General features: G+C 72.6%; 2 protein-coding genes across 2 annotated transcripts; one reads left to right on the top strand and one right to left on the bottom strand.

The window, feature by feature from the left end:
- Window positions 1–611: 611 nt before the first annotated feature.
- LOC135326661 (lutropin subunit beta) lies at window positions 612–2,539 on the top strand (the record flags this gene model as incomplete). Its single annotated transcript, XM_064504471.1, has 2 exons — window positions 612–835; window positions 2,303–2,539. Coding segments are annotated over 2 exons (461 nt in total), but the record flags the coding sequence as incomplete, so codon positions are not given.
- A 1,208-nt stretch (window positions 2,540–3,747) lies between these two features.
- LOC135326662 (mediator of RNA polymerase II transcription subunit 25-like) lies at window positions 3,748–24,327 on the bottom strand. The gene is given in 25 exon segments (XM_064504473.1): window positions 3,748–3,889; window positions 4,692–4,819; window positions 5,063–5,382; window positions 6,063–6,314; window positions 7,125–7,196; window positions 7,295–7,381; window positions 9,355–9,543; window positions 11,928–11,992; window positions 11,995–12,034; window positions 13,562–13,619; window positions 13,725–13,810; window positions 14,315–14,371; window positions 14,374–14,450; window positions 15,326–15,506; window positions 16,354–16,443; window positions 16,512–16,642; window positions 17,843–17,929; window positions 17,932–17,998; window positions 19,998–20,118; window positions 20,869–20,967; window positions 21,931–21,998; window positions 22,138–22,200; window positions 22,754–22,799; window positions 23,441–23,582; window positions 23,980–24,327. Coding segments are annotated over 25 exon segments (2,940 nt in total). The 5' UTR covers window positions 24,284–24,327; the 3' UTR covers window positions 3,748–3,779.
- Between the last annotated feature and the right edge of the window lie 611 nt (window positions 24,328–24,938).

The following is a 24,938-nucleotide window of genomic DNA, read 5'->3' on the forward strand; positions in this document are numbered from 1 at the left end:
GGGGCTGCAATGGGGCATCCATGGGGCAACCATGGGACATCCATGGGGGATCCATGGGGCAACTATGGGGCTGCAATGGGGCATCCATGGGACAACCATGGGGCTGCAGTGGGGCAACTATGGGACAACCATGGGGCATCCATGGGGCAACTATGGGGCTACCATGGGGCAACCATAGAACATCCATGGGGGAGCCATGGGCCAACTATGGGGCAACCATGGGGGATCCATGGGGCAACTATGGGGCATCCATGGGGCAACTATGGGGCTGCAATGGGGGATCCATGGAGCAACTATGGGGCGACCATGGGGATCCATGGGGCAATCATGGGACAATCAAGGGGCAACCAAGGGGATCTATGGGGCTACCATGGGGCATCCATGGAGCAAATATGGGGCATCCAAGGGGGATCCATGGGGCATCCATGGGCCATCGAAGGGGGATCCATGGGGCAACCACGGGGCATCCATGGGCCAATGATGGGGCATCCATGGGGCAACCATAAAGCAACCATGGGGCAACTATGGGGCTGCAATGGGGCATCCATGGGACAACCATGGGGCATCCATGGGGCGTCCATGGGGCCCCCAACCCGCTCCCTCTGCCCCAGGTGCTGGTGCTGGTGGCCCTGCTGGGGGCCGGGGGGGCCGGGGGGGCCCCACAGCCCTGGGGGTCCCGCTGGGGGTCCCGCTGGGGGTCCCGGCGGCCCTGGGGGTCCCCCCCGGGCGCCCCCCGTGTCGCCCCGTCAACGTGACGGTGGCGGCCGAGAAGGACGAGTGTCCCCAGTGCCTGGCCGTGACCACGACGGCCTGCGGGGGCTACTGCCGCACCCGGGTAGGGACACGGGGGGGACACGGGGGGGACACGGGGGGGTGGGGGGACATGGGGGGACATGGGGGACATGGGGACATGGGGGACATGGGGGGACATGGGGGACCTGGAAAGGACATGGAGGGACATGGGGGACATGGGGGACATGGGGGACATGGAGGGGATGGGAGGGACATGGGGGGACATGGGGGACATGGGGGGACATGGGGGACATGGGGGACATGGGGGACATGAGGGGGACATGGAGGGACATGGGGGACATGGGGGACATGGAGGGACATGGAGGGACATGGGGGACATGGGGGACATGGGGGGACATGGAGGGACATGGGGGACATGGGGGACATGGGGGACATGGAGGGACATGGGGGACATGGGGGACATGGGGGACATGGGGGACATGGGGGACATGGGGACATGGAGGGACATGGAGGGACATGGGGGACATGGGGGACATGGAGGGACATGGGGGACATGGGGGACATGGGGGACATGGGGGGACATGGAGGGACATGGGGGACATGGGGGACATGGAGGGACATGGGGGGACATGGGGGGACATGGAGGGACATGGGGGACATGGGGGACATGGAGGGACATGGGGGACATGGGGGGACATGGGGGACATGGAGGGACATGGGGGACATGGGGGACACGGAGGGACATGGGGGACATGGGGGGACATGGAGGGACATGGAGGGACATGGGGGGACATGGGGGGACATGGGGGATATGGGGGGACATGGAGGGACATGGAGGGACATGGGGGACATGGGGGACATGGGGGACATGGAGGGACATGGGGGGACATGGAGGGACATGAGGGACATGGGGGGACATGGGGGACATGGAGGGACATGGGGGACATGGGGGGACATGGGGGACATGGAGGGACATGGAGGGACATGGGGGGACATGGGGGACATGGAGGGACATGGAGGGACATGGAGGGACATGGGGGGACATGGAGGGACATGGAGGGACATGGAGGGACATGGGGGACATGGGGGGACATGGAGGGACATGGAGGGACATGGGGGACATGGGGGGACATGGAGGGACATGGAGGGACATGGGGGACATGGGGGACATGGGGACATGGAGGGCGGAGGTGGGGGACATGGGGGACATGGAGGGACATGGGGGACATGGAGGGACATGGAGAGGGACATGGGAGGACATGGGGGGACATGGAGGGACATGGAGGGACATGGGGGACATGGGGGGACATGGAGGGACATGGAGGGACATGGGGGACATGGAGGGACATGGGGGGACATGGAGGGACATGGAGGGACATGGGGGACATGGAGGGACATGGGGGGACATGGGGGACATGGAGGGACATGGGGGTCCATGGTGGGTCCTGGAGGTCCACATTGCTCTTGGCGGGTCCCATCTCCGTGACGCCGCACCGGTGGCCCCGCCGTCACCCGTGTCCCCGTCCCCCCCCCCCGTGTCCCCCCCCAGGAGCCCGTGTACCGCAGCCCGCTGGGGGCCCCGGCGCAGGCGGCCTGCGGCTATGGGGCTCTGCGCTACGAGCGCCTGGCGCTGCCCGGGTGCCCCCCCGGCGCGGACCCCGCCGTCGCCGTCCCCGTGGCCCTGAGCTGCCGCTGCGCCCGCTGCCCCATGGCCACCGCCGACTGCACCGTCGCCGGCCTGGGGCCCGCCTTCTGCGGAGCCCCCGCCGGCTTCGCCCCCCAATAAAGCGGGACCCCCCCTCCCGCTCCGTTGCGGGGGGCCCTGGCGTCCGGGAAGCCTCTGAGATGCCTGCTGTGGGGCCCTGGCGTCCGGGACCCCCCCCGCCCCGAGATACCTGCCGTGGGGCCCTGGCGTCCGGGACCCCCCCCCCCCCGAGATACCTGCCGTGGGGCCCTGGCATCCGGGACCCCCCCCCCGAGATACCTGCTGTGGGGCCCTGGCGTCCGGGACCCCCCCGAGATACCTGCCGTGGGGCCCTGGCGTCCGGGAATCCTGCTGTGGGGCCCTGGCGTCCGGGACCCCCCCCGCCCCGAGATACCTGCTGTGGGGCCCTGGCATCCGGGACCCCCCCCCCCGAGATACCTGCCGTGGGCCCTGGCATCCGGGACCCCCCCCGAGATACCTGCCGTGGGGCCCTGGCATCCGGGACCCCCCCCGAGATACCTGCCGTGGGGCCCTGGCGTCCGGGACCCCCCCCGAGATACCTGCTGTGGGGCCCTGGCGTCCGGGACCCCCCCCCCCGAGATACCTGCCGTGGGGCCCTGGCGTCCGGGACCCCCCCGAGATACCTGCCGTGGGGCCCTGGCGTCCGGGAACCCCCCCAAGATACCTGCCGTGGGGCCCTGGCGTCCGGGACCCCCCCCCCCGAGATACCTGCCGTGGGGCCCTGGTGTCCGGGACCCCCCCCCCCGAGATACCTGCCGTGGGGCCCTGGCGTCCGGGACCCCCCCCCCCGAGATACCTGCCGTGGGGCCCTGGCGTCCGGGACCCCCCCCCCCCGAGATACCTGCCGTGGGGCCCTGGCGTCCGGGACCCCCCCCCCCGAGATACCTGCTGTGGGGCCCTGGCGTCCGGGACCCCCCCCCCCCCCGAGATACCTGCCGTGGGGCCCTGGCGTCCGGGACCCCCCCCCCGAGATACCTGCCGTGGGGCCCTGGCGTCCGGGACCCCCCCCCCGAGATCCCCACTTTGGGGACCCCGGTGTCCTGCCCCCCCTGTGCCCCCCACCTTGGAGCCCCCCCCACCTTGGGGACCCAGATGTCCTGCCCCCCCCATGCCCCCCACCCTGGGGACCACCCCGGCCCCCCGCACGTCCCACCACCCGCAGTGGGGACCTCGGTGGCCCCCCCCCCCCCCGCGGCGGGGGACGAGGCGGGAGCCGGGGGGGGGGTGTGTGCGAGCAGTTTATTGAGCGCCGGGGGGGTCTGGGGGGGTCCGGCGGCGGGGGGGGGCCCGGGGGGCCACCCTAGATGAGGTCCATGAGGATGTCCTCCTCCATGACGCTGGGCGCCTGCACCGGCTGCAGCCCCCCCTGGGGCACGGGGCCCCGCGGGCCGGGGGGCAGCAGCATCTGGCCTGGGGGGGGAGAGGGGGGTCAGGGGGGGCCCCGGGTGCCCCAGGGGTAGGTTTGGGGGGTCCCAGGGGTGTCTGGGGGTCCCTGGGTGCCCCAGGGGGAGGTTTGGGGGGTCCCAGGGGTGTCTGGGGGTCCCTGGGTGCCCCAGGGGGAGGTTTGGGGGTCCTGGAGGGGGGTCTGGGGGTCCCCAGGGGGTATCTGGGGGTCCCAGGGGAGGTTTGGGGGGTCCCAGGGGGGTCTGGGGGTCCCCAGGGGGTATCTGGGGGTCCCAGGGGGAGGTTTGGGGGGTCCCATGGGGGTCTGGGGGCCCCGGGTGCCCCAGGGGCAGGTTTGGGGGGTCCCAGGGGTGTCTGGGGGTCCCTGGGTGCCCCAGGGGCAGGTTTGGGGGGTCCCATGGGGGTCTGGGGGTCCCCAGGGGGGATCTGGGGGTCCCAGGGGCAGGTTTGGGGGGTCCCATGGGGGTCTGGGGGTCCCCAGGGGGTATCTGGGGGTCCCAGGGGGAGGTTTGGGGGATCCCATGGGGGTCTGGGGGTCCCAGGGGGAGGTTTGGGGGGTCCCATGGGGGTCTGGGGGTCCCCAGGGGGTATCTGGGGGTCCCAGGGGCATGTTTGGGGGGTCCCATGGGGGTCTGGGGGCCCCAGGTGCCCCAGAGGCAGGTTTGGGGGGGGTCCCAGGGGGGTCTGGGGGTCCCTGGGAGACCCAGGGGCAGGTTCGGGGGTCCCCAGGGAGTGTCTGGGGGTCCCAGGGGCAGGTTTAGGGGCCCGGGGGGGGGGTCTGGGTCCCAGGGGCAGGTTTGGGGGTCACAGGGGGTTTTGGGGGTCCCCAGGTGCCCCAGGGACAGGTTTGGGGGTCCCATGGGGGTCTGGGGTCCCCAGGGGGATCTCAGGGTCCCAGGGGCAGGTCTGCGGGTCCCCGGGGGGGGCTGGGGGTCCCTGGGTGCAGCAGGGGGAGGTTTGGGGGGTCCTGGGGGGTCTGGGGGTCCAGGGTGCCCCAGGGGCAGGTTTGGGGGTCCCCAGGGGGGATCTGGGGTCCCAGGGGCAGGTTTGGGGGTCCTGGAGGGGGGGTTGGGGGTCCCCAGGGGGGATCTGGGGGTCCCAGGGGCAGGTTTGGGGGTCCCAGGACAGTCTGGGGGGGTTCCCGGGGCGATGCGGGGGGGGTCGCGGGGGGGGACTCACCTGCGAGGGGGGGCCGGGGGCCCAGCTGCGCGGGCCAGGCCTGCCCCGGGGGGGGGGGGGTGCAGCAGGGGCAGTTTGGGGGGGTCCCGGGGCAGTTGGGGGTCCCGGGGCGGTGCGGGGGGGTCGCGGGGGGGTCGCGGGGGGGGACTCACCTGCGAGGGGGGGCCGGGGGCCCAGCTGCGCGGGCCAGGCCTGCCCCGGGGGGGGGTGCAGGAGGGGCAGCTGCCCCTGGCCCAGGGCCTGGTGGGGCAGGAGGGGGGCTGCGCCGGGGGCTGCAGGTGGTGCAGGGGCTGCTGCGGGGGGGGGACCCCCCCCTGCGGCTGCGGGGACACGGCCGCGTCACCGCCGGGGGGGGGCACGGGGACATCCCCCCCCCCGGCCTGGGGGGTTATTGCCCCCCGAGACCCCCCCGACACCCATTTGGGGGGAGTTATTGCCCCCAGGACCCCCCCCCGACACCCATTTGGGGGGGGTTATTGCCCCCTGACACCCCCCCATCACCCTTGGAGGGGGTTATTGCCCCCCAAGACACCCCCAGCCACCAATCTGGGGGGGTTATTGCCCCCCTGATACCCCCCCCCAGCACCCTTGGAGGGGGTTATTGCCCCCAGGACCCCCCAGCCACCCATTTGGGGGGGGTTATTGCCCCCCGATACCCCCCCCTCACCCACGGGGGGGTTATTGCCCCCAGGACCCCCCAGCCACCCATTTGGGGGGGGTTATTGCCCCCCGATACCCCCCCATTACCCCTGGGGGGGGTTATTGCCCCCCAAGACCCCCCCAGCCACCCATTTGGGGGGGGTTATTGCCCCCCGATACCCCCCCCAGCCACCAGGGACACCCTACGGCCCCCCCGCAGCAGGCAGAGATTCGGGGCACCCACAACCCCACGGTCTCGGGCCCCCCCCCAAATTTTGGGGGTCTCCCTGGAGCTCTCCCCCCCCCCCCCAAAAAACGTGTCCCCCCCCCCGTAATTTGCCCCCCCCCCCCCCCCGCTCACCGGCTGCTGGCTGAGCAGGAGGCTGCGGAGCTGCGGGTTGGCGCCGGGGTTCTGGGGGCGCAGCAGGGCCCCCCCGGGCTGGCTGCCCCCGGGGGGGGGCCCGGGGGCCGGGGGGGGCCCCGGGGCCGGGGGGGCCGGCGGGGGGGGCGCCGACGGGGGGGCGGCGGCGCCGGCGGGGGGGGCCGGGGGGGCCGGGGGGGCCGAGGGCGGCTGCTGCCCGGCAGCTGCCTGCTGCTGCGCCCGCAGCTGCAGCTGGGGGGGGGGGGGGGCGGTTGGGGGGGGGCAGGGACCCCCCCCAAAATGGAGCCCCCCCCCTCCTCCAGGCCTGGGGACCCCCAAAGCCCCCTCTGAGGGCCTGAGGGGTCCCCAAAGGCCTCCTAAGCCCCCCCCAAAGCCCCCCCCAAGGTGCCCCCGACCCCCCCCGACCCCCCCCCCCCAGCCCCGCACCAGGCCCAGGGCCCCCCCCAAGCCCCAGAGCCCCCCCAGGCCCCTCCCAGGGCCCTGAGGGGTCCCCAAATCCCCTCCAGGGCCCCCCCAACCCCCCAGGCCCCCCCACTAGCCCCAGGCTCCCCCAAGTCCCCCCCAGGGTCCCCCCAGACCCCCCCCCAGAGCCCCGAGGGGACTCCAAATCTCCCCTAGCCCCCCCCAGATCCCCCCCAGGGCCCCCCCAGATCACCCCCCAAATCCCCACCGGGCTCCAGACCCCCCCCAGGGCCCCCAAATCCCCCCTAAACCCCCCAAATCCCCCCCAGACCCTCCTCCTAACCCCCCCCCGGCCCAGGGGCCCCCCCCCCGAGGCCCAGGGCCCCCCCCAGACCCCCGAGGGGTGCCCAAATCCCCCCTTAAACCCCCCCAAATCCCCCCCAGACCCTCCTCCTAGCCCCCCCCGGCCCAGGGCCCCCCCCCCGAGGCCCAGACCCCCGAGGGGTGCCCAAATCCCCCCTTAAAACCCCCCAAATCCCCCCAGACCCTCCTCCTAGCCCCCCTCCCCCAGGGCCAGGGCCCCCCCAGACCCCCCCCAAGCCCCAGGGCCCCCCCCAGACCCCCCCCCCGGCCCCCCACCAGGCTCTGCTGCCGCTGCTGCTCCTCCATGATGCCGACGGCCAGGCCCGGGCTCACCTGCTGCCCCGGCATCTGGGCGACACGGGGGGCGGGGGGGGGCACCCCGGGGTGAGCCGGGGGGGCCCCCAGCGCCCCCCCCGCCCCGTTCGGGGTGCTCCCCCCCCCCTTACCTGGGGCTGCACCCCCCCAGCCACGGGGAGGGCGCCGGGCTGCTTGGGCAGGAAGGAGGCACCGGGCACCGCCGCCGAGGCCCCCAGCTGGGGGGGGGGGGGGGGGGCAAAATTAGGGTGGGGGGTCCCAGGACACCCCCCCCACCACCCTATGGTGGGTGATGGGAGACGCTGGGGTGGGGGAGCCCCTGGGGGTGCTGGGGTGGCTGCGGAGACCCCCCCAAGGGGGTGTGGGGAGGGGTTGGGGGGGGGGGTTGGGGGTCCGGCGGGGGGGCGATGGGTGTGTTGGGGGGGCCCGTGGGTGAGGGGAACCCGTGGGGGGGGGGCATTGGGTGTAGGTAGCACCCCGGGGGGGGGGTCCTGGGTGCCCCAGGGGGGGTCTGGGTGCCCTGGGGGGTGCCCTGGGTGCCCCAAATGGGGCTGGGGGGGGGCTGGGGGGGAGCTGGGTGTCTTGGGGGGGCTCTGGGTACCCTGGGGGGCTCTGGGTGTCCTCTAGGGTGACCCCGGGGGCCCTGGGGGGGCTCTGGGTGCCCTAGGGGGTGTGTGGGTGCCTTGGGGGGTGCCCTGGGTGCCCCAAATGGGGCTGGGGGGGAGCTGGGCATCTTGGGGGGGGGCTCTGGGTGCCCTGGGGGTGCTCTGGGTGCCCCACAGAGGCTCTGGGTGCCCCACGGGGGTGTGTGGGTGCACTGGGGTGTGGTGGGTGCCCCAGGGAGACATGTAGGTGCCCCGGGGGGGCTCTGGGTGCCCCGGGGGGCTCTGGGTGCCCCAGGGAGATGTGTGGGTGCCCTGGGGGGCCCGTGGGTGCCCTGGGAGCTGTGTGGGCACCCCAGGGAACTGTGTGGGTGCCCCGGGGGGTGTGTGGGTGCCCCGGGGTGTGCGTGGGTGCCCCAGGGGCCCGTGGGCACCCCAGGGAGCTGTGTGGGTGCCCCAGGGGGGCTCTGGGTGCCCCAGGGAGATGTGTGGGTGCCCTGGGGGCCGTGGGTGCCCTGGGAGCTGTGTGGGCACCCCAGGGAGATGTGTGGGTGCCCCGGGGGGCCTGTGGGTGCCCCGGGGTGTGCGTGGGTGCCCCAGGGGCCGTGGGCACCCCAGGGAGCTGTGTGGGTGCCCCAGGGGGGCTCTGGGTGCCCCAGGGAGATGTGTGGGTGCCCTGGGGGGCCCGTGGGTGCCCTGGGAGCTGTGTGGGCACCCCAGGGAACTGTGTGGGTGCCCCGGGGGGTGTGTGGGTGCCCCGGGGGGTGCGTGGGTGCCCCGGGGCCTGTGGGCAACCCAGGGAACTGTGTGGGTGCCCCGGGGGGTGTGTGGGTGCCCAGGGGGCCCGTGGGTGCCCCGGGGTGTGCGTGGGTGCCCCAGGGGCCCGTGGGCATCCCAGGGAGCTGTGTGGGTGCCCCAGGGGGGGCTCTGGGTGCCCCAGGGAGATGTGTGGGTGCCCGGGGGGCCCGTGGGTGCCCCGAGGTGTGCGTGGGTGCCCTGGGGAGATGTGTGGGTGCCCCGGGGGGCCCGTGGGCGCCCTGGGAGCTGTGTGGGTGCCCCAGGGGGGCTCTGGGTGCCCCAGGGAGATGTGTGGGTGCCCCGGGGGGCCTGTGGGTGCCCCGAGGTGTGCGTGGGTGCCCTGGGGAGATGTGTGGGTGCCCTGGGGGGCCTGTGGGTGCCCCAGGGAGATGTGTGGGTGCCCTGGGGGGCCCATGGGTGCCCCGGGGTGTGCGTGGGTGCCCCGGGGGGCCCGTGGGCGCCCTGGGAGCTGTGTGGGCACCCCAGGGTGTGCGTGGGTGCCCTGGGGAGATGTGTGGGTGCCCCGGGGGGCCCGTGGGCACCCCAGGGAGCTGTGTGGGAGCTCCAGGGGGTGTGTGGGTGCCCCAGGGGGCCCGTGGGTGCCCCAGGGTGTGTGTGGGTGCCCCAGGGGCCCGTGGGCACCCCAGGGAGCTGTGTGGGTGCCCCAGGGGGGCTCTGGGTGCCCCAGGGAGATGTGTGGGTGCCCCAGGGGGCCCATGGGTGCCCCGGGGTGTGCGTGGGTGCCCCGGGGGCTGTGTGGGCACCCCGGGGTGGGGGCGCGGGTGCCTTACGCCGCGCTGCTGCTCGATCTTCTGCTGCTGGACCTGCTTGTGGTTGGTGATGACCTGGCGGATGCCGTTGACGAAGCCGCTCTGGTCGTAGGGGATGAGGCCCATGAAGATCTTCTTCTTGGAGGAGTAGAGCAGCATGAGCACCCGCACCTCGCAGGGCGCCGTGTGCGGGAAGTGCACGCAGCCCGCCTGGGGACATGGGGACACGGGGACACCGTCACTGCGGGGACACGGGGTTGGGGACACGCTCACGGGCTTGGGGACACGCTCACGGGGTTGGGGACACGCTCACGGGGTGAAGGACACGACACACGTGGGGTGAGGGACACGGGGAGCGGCACCTCGCAGGGCGCCGTGTGCGGGAAGTGCACGCAGCCTGCCTGGGGGGACAGGGACACCGTCACCGCGGGGCCTGGGGACACGGGGACATCCACACGGGCTTGGGGACACGCTCACGGGGTTGGGGACACGCTCACGGGGTGAGGGACGTGGCCATGGCTCGGGGACGGGCACCTTGCAGGGCACCGTGTGCGGGAAGTGCACGCAGCCCGCCTGGGGGGACAGGGACACAGGGACACCGTCACTGCGGGGACACGGGGTTGGGGACACGCTCACGGGGTGAGGAACACGGCCACGGGGTGAAGGACACGACACACGTGGGGTGAGGGACACGGGGACGGGCACCTCGCAGGGCGCCGTGTGCGGGAAGTGCACGCAGCCCGCCTGGGGGGACAGGGACACCGTCACCGCGGGGCCTGGGGACACGGGGACATCCACACGGGCTTGGGGACACGCTCACGGGGTTGGGGACACGACACACGTGGGGTGAGGGACACGGGGAGCGGCACCTCGCAGGGCGCCGTGTGCGGGAAGTGCACGCAGCCCGCCTGGGGACATGGGGACACGGGGACACCATCACTGCAGGGACACGGGGTTGGGGACACGCTCACGGGGTTGGGGACACGCTCACGGGGTGAAGGACACGACACACGTGGGGTGAGGGACACGGGGAGCGGCACCTCGCAGGGCGCCGTGTGCGGGAAGTGCACGCAGCCCGCCTGGGGACATGGGGACACGGGGACACCGTCACTGCGGGGACACGGGGTTGGGGACGTCCACATGGGGTTGGGGACATGGGGACATGCACACGGGGTTGGGGACACGCACACGGGGTCAAGGACACGGGGACGTGCACACGGGCTTGGGGACATGGGGACACGCACACAGGCTTGGGGACATGCACACGGGGTCGGGGACACGGGGACATGCGTATGGGCTTGAGCACATGCACACGGTTTGGGGACATGGGGACACACACACGTGCTTGGGGACACGCACACGGGCTTGGGGACGTGCACACGGGCTTGGGGACATGGGGACACGCACACAGGCTTGGGGACACGCACACGGGCTCGGGGACACGGGGACATGCGTATGGGCTTGAGCACATGCACACGGTTTGGGGACATGGGGACACACACACGTGCTTGGGGACACGCACACGGGCTTGGGGACGTGCACACGGGCTTGGGGACATGGGGACACGCACACAGGCTTGGGGACACGCACACGGGCTCGGGGACACGGGGACATGCGTATGGGCTTGAGCACATGCACACGGTTTGGGGACATGGGGACACACACACGTGCTTGGGGACACGCACACGGGCTTGGGGACGTGCACACGGGCTTGGGGACATGGGGACACGCACACAGGCTTGGGGACACGCACACGGGCTCGGGGACACGGGGACATGCGTATGGGCTTGAGCACATGCACATGGCTTGGGGACATGGGGACACACACACACGTGCTTGGGGACACGCACACGGGCTTGGGGACACGGGGAAGTGCACACGGGCTTGGGGACACGCACACGGGACACAAACATGCGCTTGGGGACACGGGGACGTGCACACGCGCTTGGGGACACACACGCGGCTCGGGGACATGCACAGGGGACACGCACACGGGGTTGGGGACACGCACACGGGGTCAAGGACATGGGGACGCGCACACGGGCTTGGGGACACGCACACAAGCTTGGGGACACGCACATGGGGTTGGGGACACGCACACGGGACACAAACATGTGCTTGGGGACACGGGGACGTGCACACGGGCTTGGGGACACACACGCGGCTCGGGGACACGCGCAGGGGACACGCACACGGGGTCGGGGACACGCACACGGGGTCAAGGACATGGGGACGCGCACACGGGCTTGGGGACACGCACACAAGCTTGGGGACACACACATGGGGTTGGGGACACACACACGGGACACAAACATGCGCTTGGGGACACAGGGACGTGCACACGGGCTTGGGGACACACACAGGGGCCACACACACAGCTTGGGGACACGGGGACACGCACGCAGGTCGGGGCCACCGGGCCGCCGTCCCCACCACGGTGGAGCTGGGGGACCGAGCGGGGGCCGGGGCCACCAGCGGTGGCTTTGGGGGGACCTGAGGGGCCATGGAAGGGACTTGGGGGGACCCGGGGGACACGGGGGGACATGGGGGGACCCGAGGGGACACGTGGGACACGGGGACATGCGGGGGCTTACGAAGCCGTTGCCCATGATGCGGTAGAGCCCCTTGAGCGACTCCAGGTCCTTGTTGGTGAAGTGGACTGCACCATGCGCGAGTTCCTGAACAGGGGCCCCAGCGTGGTCTGGGGGGGACACGGGGACACGGGGGGGTCAGCGGCGCCCCCAGCCCCCCCTCCTCCGGGGCCGGGGACCCCCCCCCCCCCCGGTCCCCGAGGCCACCCCGGGGCGACGAGCAGAGCCCCAGAGCTGTCGGGGGGGATGGAGACCTTGGAGCCACCTCAATGGGTTCCTGGAGACCCCAAAACCCCCCCAAAAGGGGTCAAAGACCCCCCAGAACCCATCAGAAATAAGAGAGACCTTGGAGCCACCTCAATGGGTTCATGGAAACCCCAAAACCTCCCCCAACCGGTCAAAGACCCCCCAAAACCTGTCAGGGGTGGGAAAAGACCCCAACCCACCTGAAGGGGTTCATGGAGACCCAAAACCCCCCAAAGGGTCAAAGACCCCCCCCCAAAACCTATCAGGGGCAGAAAGAGACCCCAAACCCACCTGAAGGGGTTCATGGAGACCCCAAAACCCCCCAAAGGGGTCAAAGACCCCCCAAAACCTATCGGGGGCAGAAAGAGACCCCAAACCCACCTGAAGGGGTTCATGGAGACCCCAAAACCCCCCCAAAGGGGTCAAAGACCCCCCAGAACCCATCAGAAATAAGAGAGACCTTGAATCAACCTAAAGGGGTTCATGGAGACCCCCAAAACCCCCCAAAAGGGGTCAAAGACCCCCCAAAACCTATCAGGGGTGGAAAGAGACCCAAACCCACCTGAAGGGGTTCATGGAGACCCCAAAACCCCCCAAAGGGGTCAAAGACCCCCCAGAACCCATCAGAAATAAGAGAGACCTTGAATCAACCTAAAGGGTTCATGGAGACCCCAAAACCCCCCCCAAAAGGGGTCAAAGACCCCCCAAAACTTATCGGGGGTGGAAAGACACCCCAAACCCACCTGAAAGGGTTCATGGAGACCCCAAAACCCCCCCAAAAGGGGTCAAAGACCCCCCCAAAACCTATCGGGGGTGGAAAGACACCCCAAACCCACCTGAAAGGGTTCATGGAGACCCCAAAACCCCCCCAAAAGGGTCAAAGACCCCCCAGAACCCATCAGAGATGACGGAGACCTTGGAGCCACCTAAAAGGGTTCATGGAGACCCCAACCCCCCCCTCCAAAAGGGGTCAAAGACCCCCCAAAACTTATCGGGAGGTGGAAAGAGACCCCAAACCCACCTGAAGGGGTTCATGGAGACCCCAAAACCCCCCCAAAGGGGTCAAAGACCCCCAAAACATATTGGGGGGTGGGAAATAGACCCCAAACCCACCTAAAAGGTTCATGGAGACCCCAAAACCCCCCCAAAAGGGGTCAAAGACCCCCCAAAACCTACTGGGGTGAAGATGGAGACCTCGAACCCACCTAAGAGGGTTCATGGAGACCCCAAACCCCCCAAAAGCGGTCAAGAACCCCCCAAATCTTATCGGGGGGTAAGCAGACCCCAAAACCACCTAAAAAGGGTTTGTGGGGACCCCCAAGCCCCCCAAAGGGGTCAAGGACCCCCCAAAACGGGGCTCTGCCCCCCCTGTCCCCCCCCCCCCCGCTCACCAGGAGCTGCTGCGGGATGAGCTGCATGATGAGCTTCTGCGGCCACTGGTCCGTTTTCCTGGGGGGAGGGAGGACGGGGGTGACACTGGGGGACACTGGGGGACGCTGGGGGACACCGGGGGGTGCCCCGACCCCCCCCGCCCCCCGGCCCCCCCCCACTCACAGGTTCTCCCCGGGGTTCACGTAGACCTGGCAGGGCAGCGACCGCGTCAGCTTGGTGCTGGAGTCCACCGAGGCCGGCTTGGGTTTCTGGGGGGGGGCGGAGGGGTTGGGGGGTGCCGGGACCCCCCCTCGGACCCCCCACGTCCTCTCCGCCCCCCCCCAGATGCCCCGACACCCCCTCAGACCCCCCATGTCCACTCCAGCCTCCCCAGACCCCCCGACACCCCCTCGGCCCCCCCACGTCCCCTCTGGCCCCCCCAGACCCCCCGACACCCCCTCCGGACCCCCATGTCCCCCCCAGACCCCCCCAGACCCCCCTGGACCCCCAGCACCCACAGGTGCCCCCCCAGCCCCCCCTCACCTCCTGCCACTCCAGCACCCCGCTCCACACCAGCCCCCCCGGAACCCCCCAGACCCCCCCGGACCCCCCTAGACCCCATGGACCCCCCCAGCACCCATGGGTGCCCCCCCGGCCCCCCTCCCTCCTGCCACTCCAGCACCCCGCTCCACGCCAGCCCCCCCGGACCCCATGTCCCCCCAGACCCCATGGACCCCCCCAGCACCCATGGGTGCCCCCCTGGCCCCCCTCACCTCCTGCCACTCCAGCACCCCGCTCCACGCCAGCACCTTGTTGCTCACCGACTGCTGGGCCCCGGCGAGGGGGGGGCGGCCCCCAGCGGGGGGGCGGCGGCCGGGGGGGCCCCGGAGCTGGGGGGCCCCCGCTGGCCTGGGAGGGGCGTCAGGGCGCCCGCGGGGACCCCCCCGCACCCATAGGGACACCCCCAAAACACCCAGAGACCCCCCACCCCCCTGCACCCATAGGGACCCCCCCCAAACACCCAGAGACCCTGCGATCCCCCCCCGCACCCATAGGGACCCCCCCCAACACCCAGAGACCCCCTGGTCCCCCCCCGCACCCATAGGACCCCCCCAAACACCCAGAGACCCCCCCCACCCCCCTGCACCCATAGGGGCCCCCCAAACACCCAGAGACCCCCCCCACCCCCACCCATAGGGCCCCCCAAACAGCCAGAGACCCCCCTGACCCCCCCGCCCCCATAGGGACCCCCCCAAACACCCAGAGACCCCCCTGACCCCCCAACACCCATAGGGACCCCCCAAAACACCCAGAGACCCCCCACCCCCTGCACCCATAGGGACCCCCCCCAAACACCCAGAGACCCTCCGATCCCCCCCCGCACCCATAGGGACCCCCCAAAACACCCAGAGACCCCCCTGACCCCCGCACCCATAGGGACCCCCCCCAAAACACCCAGAGACCCCCTGACTCTCCCCTGCACCCATAGGGACCCCCCCACCCCGCTGTGCCCCCCCATGGGTGCGGGGACCCCCCCAATCCCCCCCGCACCCACAGGGACCCCCCCCACCCGCTGTGCCCCCCCCATGGGTGTGGGGACCCCCCCGATCCCACCTGCACCCATAGGACCCCCTGGGCCCCCCCAGCCCCCCCCCAGCCCCATAGATGCCCCGTGGGGGGTCCCCTGGGTGACCCGACCCCCCCATGACCCCCCCAGCCCCATAGGTGCCCCATGGGGGTCCCCACAGTGCCCCCCTCCCCGATTCCCCCCCCCAGCTACGCACCATGGGGGGGCCGCCGGGGGGGGCGGGGGGCTGCGCGGGGCCGGGGGGCAGCAGGGCGGCGCCGGGGGGGCCGGGGGGGGCGCCGGGCAGCTTGGGGGCCAGGGGGCCAGGGGGGGGCCGGCGGGCAGGGCGGGGGCCGGCGCCTGGCTGAAGGGGGGCTGCAGGGGGGGCAGCGCCGGGACTGGGGGGGGGACACGGGGGGGGTCAGGGGGTGTCCCAGCCCCCCGTGTGTCCCCCCCCCCAGCTGCTGCGGGACCCCCGGAATGGGGGGGGGGTCAAAACAGGGGGGGTCACCCCCAAGGGGAGCCCCCCAATGCACCCCCCCCAAATGGGGGGAGGAGCCCCAAAATGGCCAAAAGACCCCCAAATGGGGGGGAGAACCCCCCAAGTGGGGAAAAAGACCCCCCCAAAATGGGGACAGGACCCCCAAAATGGGGGGGAGACCCCCCAAAAGGGGGATTGCCCCAAAACAGGGGGGGTCACCCCCAAATGGGAGCACCTCCGAAATACAAAGCCCCCCCCCAAAATGAATGAACCCCCCCAAAATGGCCAACCCCCCCCCCAAAATGGCAAACCCCCCCCCAAATGGCCCAAGGCCCCCCCCAAAGGACCCCAAAGACCCCCAAAAGGGGGGAAGACCCCCCAAAATGGGTGAATACCCCCAAATGGGGGGTCACCCCAAATGGGAGCACTCCCCCAAAACAAAGCCCCCCCCAAAATGAATGAACCTCCCCAAAATGGCCAACCCCCCCCAAAATGACCAAAACACCCCCAAAATGGCCCAAAGACCCCCAAAAAGGAGTGAAGACCCCCCAAAATGGGGAGCCCCCCAAAATGGGTGAATGCTCCGAAAGGGGGGGTCACCCCTAAATGGGAGCCCCCCCTCAATACGAAGCCCCCTGAAACAGCCCAAACACCCCCAAAAGGGCCCAAAGCCCCCCAAAATGGTAAAAACACCCCCAAAATGGCCCAAGGACCCCCCCAAATTGGGGGGGGACCCCCCCCAAATGCCCCCCCCCCGTACTCACAGCGCCCGGCCAGGCTCTTCTGGTTCTTGGCGGCCTCCACGGCCGACTGGGCGGCGGCCTGGGCCGCGTTGAGGGTCCCGGGGGGGGGCCCTGGGGGGGGCGGGGGGGTCAGCGGGCGGGGGGGGCCCCCCCGACCCCCCCCCCGCGGCGGGACCCACCTGGTAGGGCTGGGAGACGGGGGGCAGCGGCTGCGGGGGGGCCGGCGGCAGCTGGGGGGCGGCGGGGGGCAGCTGGGGGGCGGCGGGGGGCTGCTTGGGCTGGGGGGGGCCGGAGCCGGCGGCGCTGCCCACTGCGGGGGGGGGGGATGAGGGGGGGTGAGGGGGGTGAGACCCCCCCGCAAATCCCCCCCCAAACCCGCTGCAAATCGGACTTAATTGCCCCAAATTGCCCAAATTCCCCCCCAATCCCCCCCAACCCCTCCAAATCCCCCCAAATCCTCCCTAATCCCCCCAAACTCCTCCAATCTCCCCCTAATCCCCCCAAATCTCTCCCCGAATCCCCCCCATCCCCTCTAATCCCCCTCCAAGTCTTCCGTAAATCCAAATCTCCCCCAAATCCCTCCTAATCCCTCCCCAACCCCCCATCCTCCTCTGCACCCCCCAATCGCTCTCTGAATCCCCCTAATCCCCCTCCAAAACCTCCAATCCCTCCCCAAATCTCCCCTGATCTCTCTCCAAATCTCCCCAATCCCTGTGCAAACCCCCTAATCCCTCTCCAGGACACCCAATCCTTCCCTAAATCCTCCTAATTCCTCTCCGAATCCCTCTAATACCCCTCCAAAGACCCTAATTCCTTCCAAATTCTCTCCCAGTCCTTCTCCAAATCTCTCTAATCCCCTCCAGGAGACCTAATCGCTCCCTAAATCCCCCTTATTTCTCTCTGGATTCCCCTAATTCCTCCCTAAATCCTCCTAATTCCTCTCCAAAGATCATAATCCCTCCCTAACCCTCCCCGAAGCCCCCCAATCCTCCCTGGACCCCCCCAATCCCTCCCCCAGCCCCCTAATCCCCTTCCAAAGCCCCCGATCCCTCCCCCAACCCCCCTAACCCCCTCCAAAGCCCCCCAATCCCCCTCCAAATCCCCCAATCCCCCTCCAAACCCCCCTAATCCCACTCTAATCCTCCTCCAAACCCCCTAACCCCCCTCCAAAGCCCCCCAATCCCTCCCCCAGCCCCAATCCCTCCCCCAGCCCCCTAATCCCCTCCAAAGCCCCCAATCCCTCCCCCAGCCCCCTAATCCCCCTCCAAACCCCCTAACCCGCCTCCAAAGCCCCCCAATCCCCCTCCAAAGCCCCCCAATCCCTCCCCCAGACCCCCTAATCCCCCCAAAGCCCCCCAATCCCTCCCTAAATCCCCCTAATCCCCCTCCAAAGCCCCCCAATCCCTCCCCCAACCCCCCCAATCCCCCTCCAAACCCCCCAATCCCCCTCCAAACCCCCCTAATCCCACTCCGACGCCCCCCAATCCCCCCCCCCGGGGGGGGGCCGCACCGGGCAGGGCGACGCCGCGGATGAGCACCAGGTGCCGGGGGTCCTGGCCGTAGTCCTTGGGCTGCGCCTCCAGCAGCCCCCCGGGCCGGCCTTGTCGAAGAGGGCGCGCAGCGCCGGCAGCTTCCGCGGCGCCACCACCGAGAAGTGGATCCCCCGCTGCGGGGGGGGGCCCAGGCGTCCCCAGGGGGCCCAGGAGTCCCCACGGGGCCCAGGCGTCCGGGCAGCCCCCCACCGTCGCGTCCCCGCGGGGCCCAGGCGTCCGGGCACCCCCCGCCACCGCTCCCCCCACGGCGCCACCACCGAGAAGTGGATCCCCGCTGCGGGGGGGGGGCCCAGGCGTCCCCAGGGGGCCCAGGCGTCCGGGCACCCCCCCACCGTCGCGTCCCCGCGGGGCCCAGGCGTCCGGGCACCCCCCGCCGCCGCCTCCCCCCGCCGCGCCACCACCGAGAAGTGGATCCCCCGCTGCGGGGGGGGGGGCCCAGGCGTCCCCAGGGGGCCCAGGCGTCCGGGCACCCCCCCACCGTCGCGTCCCCGCGGGGCCCAGGCGTCCGGGCACCCCCCGCCGCCGCGCCACCACCGAGAAGTGGATCCCCCGCTGCGGGGGGGGGCCCAGGCGTCCCCAGGGGGCCCAGGAGTCCCCACGGGGCCCAGGCGTCCGGGCACCCCCCCACCGTCGCGTCCCCCCCCATGGGGCCCAGGCGTCCGGGCACCCCCCGCCGCCGCCTCCCCCCACGGCGCCACCACCGAGAAGTGGATCCCCCGCTGCGGGGGGGGGCCCAGGCGTCCCCAGGGGGCCCAGGAGTCCCCACGGGGCCCAGGCGTCCGGGCACCCCCCCCACCGTCGCGTCCCTGCGGGGCCCAGGCGTCCGGGCACCCCCCGCCGCCACCTCCCCCCGCTGCGCCACCACCGAGAAGTGGATCCCCCCGCTGCGGGGGGGGGGGGGGGCCCAGGCGTCCCAGGGGGCCCAGGAGTCCCCACGGGGCCCAGGCGTCCGGGCACCCCCCCACCGTCGCGTCCCCGCGGGGCCCAGGCCGCGTCCCCGCGGGGCCCAGGCGTCCGGGCACCCCCCGCCGCCGCGCCACCACCGAGAAGTGGATCCCCCGCTGCCGGGGGGGGGGCCCAGGCGTCCCCAGGGGGCCCAGGCGTCCCCACGGGGCCCAGGCGTCCGGGCACCCCCCCACCGTCGCGTCCCCGCGGGGCCCAGGCGTCCGGGCACCCCCCGCCGCCACCTCCCCCCACGGCGCCACCACCGAGAAGTGGATCCCCCGCTGCGGGGGGGGGGGGCCCAGGCGTCCCCAGGGGGCCCAGGAGTCCCCACGGGGCCCAGGCGTCCGGGCACCCCCCCACCGTCGCGTCCCCCCGCCGCGCCACCACCGAGAAGTGGATCCCCCGCTGCGGGGGGGGGGGGCCCAGGCGTCCCCAGGGGGCCCAGGAGTCCCCACGGGGCCCAGGCGTCCGGGCACCCCCCCACCGTCGCGTCCCCGCGGGGCCCAGGCGTCCGGGCACCCCCCGCCGCCGCCTCCCCCCGCCGCGCCACCACCGAGAAGTGGATCCCCCGCTGCGGGGGGGGGGCCCAGGCGTCCCCAGGGGGCCCAGGAGTCCCCAGGGGGCCCAGGCGTCCGGGGCTCCCCCCACCCCAAACCCCTCCCTGCTGAGCACCCATCAGCCCCCCATTCCGCCCCCCACTGTGGTCCCAGGTGGGTGGGGTGCCCTGGGGCAGGGGCCCAGGCGTCCGGGGGGGCCCAGGCGTCTAAGAAAGGACCCAGGCATCTGTGGGAAGGGCCCTGGCATCCGGGCGGGGGGGCCCAGGCGTCCGGGGTGTCCCAGGCGTGCGGTGGGGGGGGGGGTCCCAGGTGTCCGGGGGTCCCAGGCACACGGGGAGGGGCCCAGGAGTCCGGGAGGGGACCCAGGCGTCCAGGGGAACCCAGACGTCTGGGTGGGGGCCCTGGTGTCCGGGGGGGGGGCCCAGGCGCGTGGGGGGAACCCAGGCATCCCGGGGGGGGGGGTGTGGCCCTGGCGTGCGGGAGGTCCCAAGCGCACGTGGGGGGGCCCAGGCGTCCGGGGATGTCCCAGGCGTGTGGGGAAGGGCCCAGGCGTCCCGGGAAGGGCCCAGGCGTCCCGGGGGGGGGTCCCCGGCGTGCCCCCCCCGCCCACCTCGCCGATGCGCTGCGCCAGGCTCTCGGTGCTGCAGCCGCAGTACGTGGTGCTCTCCACCGCCGGCAGCAGGTACGGCGGCGAGTTGCACACCAGCACGCACACCTTGTGGGTGGGGCCGCTGCGGGGGGGGCGCGGGGGGGCTGCTGGGGGTCCTGGGGGGGCTGGGGGCACCCATGGGGGTTGGGGGGGTGGGGGGCACCCGGGGGGCTCGGGGGGGCCGGGGCGAGGTGCACACCAGCACGCACACCTTGTGGGTGGGGCCGCTGCGGGGGGGGCGCGGGGGGGCTGCTGGGGGGGCTGGGGGCACCCATGGGGGTGGGGGGGGGTGGGGGGCACCCGGGGGGCTCGGGGGGGCTGAGGCGAGGTGCACACCAGCACGCACACCTTGTGGGTGGGGCCGCTGCGGGGGGGGCGCGGGGGGGCTGCTGGGGGGGCTGGGGGGGTCCATGGGGGTTGGGGGGGTGGGGGGCACCCGGGGGGCTCGGGGGGGGGGCTGGAGGGCACCTGGGGGGGCCAGGGGGGCGTCCAGGGGGGCGGGGGGCACCCTGGAGACTCCCAGGAGGGTGGAGCACCCATGGGTGGCCCACAGGGACGTGGGGGGCACCCGAGGGGGGGTCAAGGGAACATGGGGGGCACCCAGGGGGCTGGGGGGCACCCTAGAGACCCCCCCCAGGGGGTCCAGGGGGACGTGGGGGGCACCCAGGAGTGGGGGGCACCCAGGGGACCCCCCCGAGCCCAAAAACCCGGGCGCAAAGGGCAGCGTTTTGGGGCAAAGCGGGGCACGGGGGGGGTTGGGGAGGTTGGGGGGGGCCACCCTAGGGTGGGGGGGGGCACCCTAGGGTGGGGGGGGTCCGGGGGGGCCGCTCACATCTGCTCCCGCATCTTCTTGAAGTCGTCGAAGAGCTGCAGGGCCGTGCTGAGCCCCTCGGCGATGAGGCTGCAGCTCTCGCCCCCCCCGCCCACGAACCTGGGGGGGGCACGGGGGGGGTGAGGGGGGAGGGGCCCAGGCGTCCGGCCCCCTGTGCCCCCCCCCCCGGCGAGTCCCGGCCCCCCCGGCCCCGAACGCCCCCATTCTGCTGCCTTTTTGGGTGCCCCCCCCCCCGCCAAATCGGGGTAGTTCGATGCGCTTTTGGGTGCCCCCCCCCAACCCCCCCCCAACCCCCCCATCAACCCCCAGGTGCCCCCCCCGCCCTGAAACACCCCCCCAGGGAGCCCCCCACCCCGAAACCCCCCCGGACCCCCACCCTGCCACCCCCCAGGGTGCCCCCCCGCCCTGAAACACCCCCCAGGGAGCCCCCCACCCCGAACCCCCCCCCCAGACCCCCACCCTGCCGCCCCCCTGGGTGCCCCCCCACCCTGAAACACCCCCCCAGGGAGCCCCCCACCCCGAACCCCCCCCCAGACCCCACCCTGCCGCCCCCCTGGGTGCCCCCCCACCCTGAAACACCCCCCCAGGGAGCCCCCCACCCCGAACCCCCCCCCAGACCCCCACCCTGCCGCCCCCCCGGGTGCCCCCCCACCCTGAAACACCCCCCCGGGTGCCCCCACCCCGAACCCCCCCCCAGACCCCCACCCTGCCGCCCCCCTGGGTGCCCCCCCACCCTGAAACACCCCCCCAGGGAGCCCCCCACCCCGAACCCCCCCCCAGACCCCCACCCTGCCGCCCCCCTGGGTGCCCCCCCACCCTGAAACACCCCCCCAGGGAGCCCCCCACCCCGAAACCCCCCCCAGACCCCCACCCTGCCGCCCCCCTGGGTGCCCCCCGCCCTGAAACACCCCCCCCGGGTGCCCCCCACCCCATTCTGCTGCACCTCAGGGTCCCCCCTACCCCGTCCCAGCACCCCCAAAGGTGCCCCCCAGGGCGGTCTGGCTGCCCCCCCCCCGCACCCATGGGTGCCCCCCACCCCCGGGTGCCCCCCCGGACGCTCACTGCACGCGGTCGAGCCAGGTGAGGAACTCGTGGGCGCTGCTGGTGGGCGCGTGGCTCTGCACGTAGGACTCGGGGGGCACAGTCGACCGCGTTGAACACCACCAGGCTGTACTGCGTACCCCCGAACTGCGGGTGACACAACACCCCGCTGAGGAACACCCCCCACGAGGGCGTCACCCCCCAACGCGGGTGTGCGTGGCTCTGCACGTAGGACTCGGGGGCACAGTCGACCGCGTTGAACACCACCAGGCTGTACTGCGTACCCCCGAACTGCGGGTGACACCGGGTGACACAACACCCGCTGGGGAACACCCCCCACGAGGGCGTCACCCCACGACGCGGGGGTGCGGGGCTCTGCGCAGAGGACTCGGGGGGAACAGTCTACCGTGTTGAACACCCCGAGGCTGAACTGCGTACCCCCGAACTGCGGGTGACACCGCAGGACACCGGGTGACACAACACCCCGACAGGGAACATCACCCGCGGGGGCGTCTCCCCGCGACGCAGGAGGCGCGGTGCTCTGTGCGGAAGACTTGGCACAGTCCACCGCGTTGAACACCCCCAGGCTGGACTGCGTACCCCCGGACTGCGGGTGACACCATGGGACGCCAGGTGACACCAGGTGACACACCACCCACGGGGAAACACCGTGACGCGGGGCGCGGGGCTCTGCGCGGAGGACTCGGGGGCACAGTCGACCGCGTTGAACACCCCCAGGCTATACCGCGTACCCCCCAACTGCGGGTGACGCCGGGTGACACAACACCCCGCGGGGGTGTCACCCCGCCCCAGGGAGCCCCCCCGCCCCCCCCCGGTCACTCACGTCGCCGCCGAAGTCGGTCTCGGCCGGGGGCCCCCCGTTGAAGTACCTGCGGGAGACGGCGGTGGTTTGGGGGGGGGCCCAAAGTTTGGGGGGGCCCCCTTGGATTTGGGGGGGCCCCTTGGATTTGGGGGGGCCCCTTGGATTTGGGGGGGGCCCCTTGGATTTGGGGGGGTGTCTAAACTCTGAGAAAAACAAATATTTGGGGAGGGCTGAAAGCTTCAGGGGGTCCCCGGCGATTTTGGGGGGATCCCCAAAGTTTGGGGGGGTGGCAGAGTTTGGGGGGGTCTCCCGAGCTTTTGGGGGGTTCCCCAGGCTCCGGGGGGGTCCCATTTCTCGGGGGGGGGCATTTTTCGCAGGGGGGGCTCACTCGATGGCGGGCAGCAGATACTGCTTGCGCAGGGGAGAGGCTTTGGGGGGGGGTGGCACAGTTTGGGGGTCTCCCGGGGTTTTGGGGGGGTCCCGGGTTTCGGGGGGGTCCCGAGGGCTCCGGGGGGTCCTGTTTCCACGGGGGGGGGCTCACTCGATGGCGGGCAGCAGGTAGTGCTTGAGCAGGGGAAGGGTTTGGGGGGGTGGCACAGTTTTGGGGGTCTCCTGGGGTTTTGGGGGGTCCCAGGTTTCGGGGGGTCCCAGGGCTCCGGGGGGGTCCCATCTCGTGGGGGGGGGTCCCGGTTCCGCGGGGGGGCTCACTCGATGGCGGGCAGCAGGTAGTGCTTGCGCAGGGCCTCGAAGTGGGGGCCCAGGTTGGCGGTGCCCTCCACCACGAACACCACGTCGGCCACCATGGCGGGGGGGGGCTCCAGCGCCGGCACCACCATGGCCCCGGGGGGGCCTGCGGGGGGGGGGGGCACCCGTGGGACCCCCCGCCTGCGCCCGTGGGTGCCCCCCACCACCCTGACCCCCCTCAACCCCCCCGAGCTCCCCAACCCCCCCGAGCTCCCCCCGTAATCACCTGTGTCCTTGCCCCCCCCCCGCGACACCCCTCCGGCACCCAGGGCCCCCCCAGCACCCACGGGCCCCCCCGTGCCCACAGACTCCAAGCCCCCCCCCGCACCCATGGGCCCCCCCAGCACCCATGGGCCCCCCCAAAAGCCTCCCAGAGCCATGGACCCCCCCCACAGTGCCCTGCACCCATGGGGGCCCCCCACAGCCCCCCCCGGCACCCCTGGGCCCCCCCCGCTGCCCCACAGCCCCCCCCAGCACCCCTAGGCGCCCCCCGGCCACCGTACCGGCCGCTTCCACTCCCGGGCAAGCCGCCGCCGCCTGCCGGAAGCGCTCCCCTTCGCGTCCGCAACCTGCCGGAAGCGCTCCCCTTCGCGTCCGCAACCTGCCGGAAGCGCTCCCCTTCGCGTCCGCCGCCTGCCGGAAGCGCTCCCCTTCGCGTCCGCAACCTGCCGGAAGCGCTCCCCTTCGCGTCCGCCGCCTGCCGGAAGCGCTCCCCTTCGCGTCCGCAACCTGCCGGAAGCGCTCCCCTTCGCGTCCGCCGCCTGCCGGAAGCGCTCCCCTTCGCGTCCGCTCACCGCCGCCGCGCATGCGCGTTGCGCGGGGAGCGGGGCGCGCGCCGGCCCCGCCCTCCCGGTCGCCGCGGCAACGGCTTCGCTCCCGGCAGGCGCCGCGCGCGCGACATGGCGGCGGCCGGCGGGACCTGAGCGGCGGCGCCGCGCCGGGGGCGACGCCGGGGAGCGGGCACGGGGAGGGGGGCGGCGGAGGGGCGGGGCCAGAGCAGGGGGGCGGGGCCAGAGCAGGGGGCGGGGCCTCAGCGGCAGCGCGGGAGGGAGAGAGCAGGGCCTCAGTGGCAGGGTGGGGGCGGGGCCTGTAGAGGAGGGCGGAGCCTGGGGGACAGGGTGGGGCTTTGGGGGCGGGGCCTGAGCGATAGGAGCAGCCTGAAGGGAGGGAGGAGCCTGGGGGGTGGAACCTGTAGAGGGGCGGAGTCTAAGGGACAGGGTGGGGCTTTGGGGGCGGAGCCTGGCAGGGTGGAGTCAGAGGGGGCGGGGCCTGTAGGGTAGGGCGGGGCTTGGGGGCGGGGCCAGGCAGGTCAGGGCCAGGGGAAGGAGCAGGGACAGGGTCTGAGGAAGGGGGCGGGGCCCGCAGGAGGGGCGGGGCTGTGGCGGGAGGGGGCGGGGCCGCGTCGGGAGGGGCGTGGCCATGGCGGAGGGGGGCGGGGCGCTGTGCCTGCTCTGCCTGGCGG

Source organism: Dromaius novaehollandiae, unplaced genomic scaffold (genome assembly GCF_036370855.1).
Source record: "Dromaius novaehollandiae isolate bDroNov1 unplaced genomic scaffold, bDroNov1.hap1 HAP1_SCAFFOLD_214, whole genome shotgun sequence".
Lineage (NCBI taxonomy): Eukaryota > Metazoa > Chordata > Aves > Casuariiformes > Dromaiidae > Dromaius > Dromaius novaehollandiae.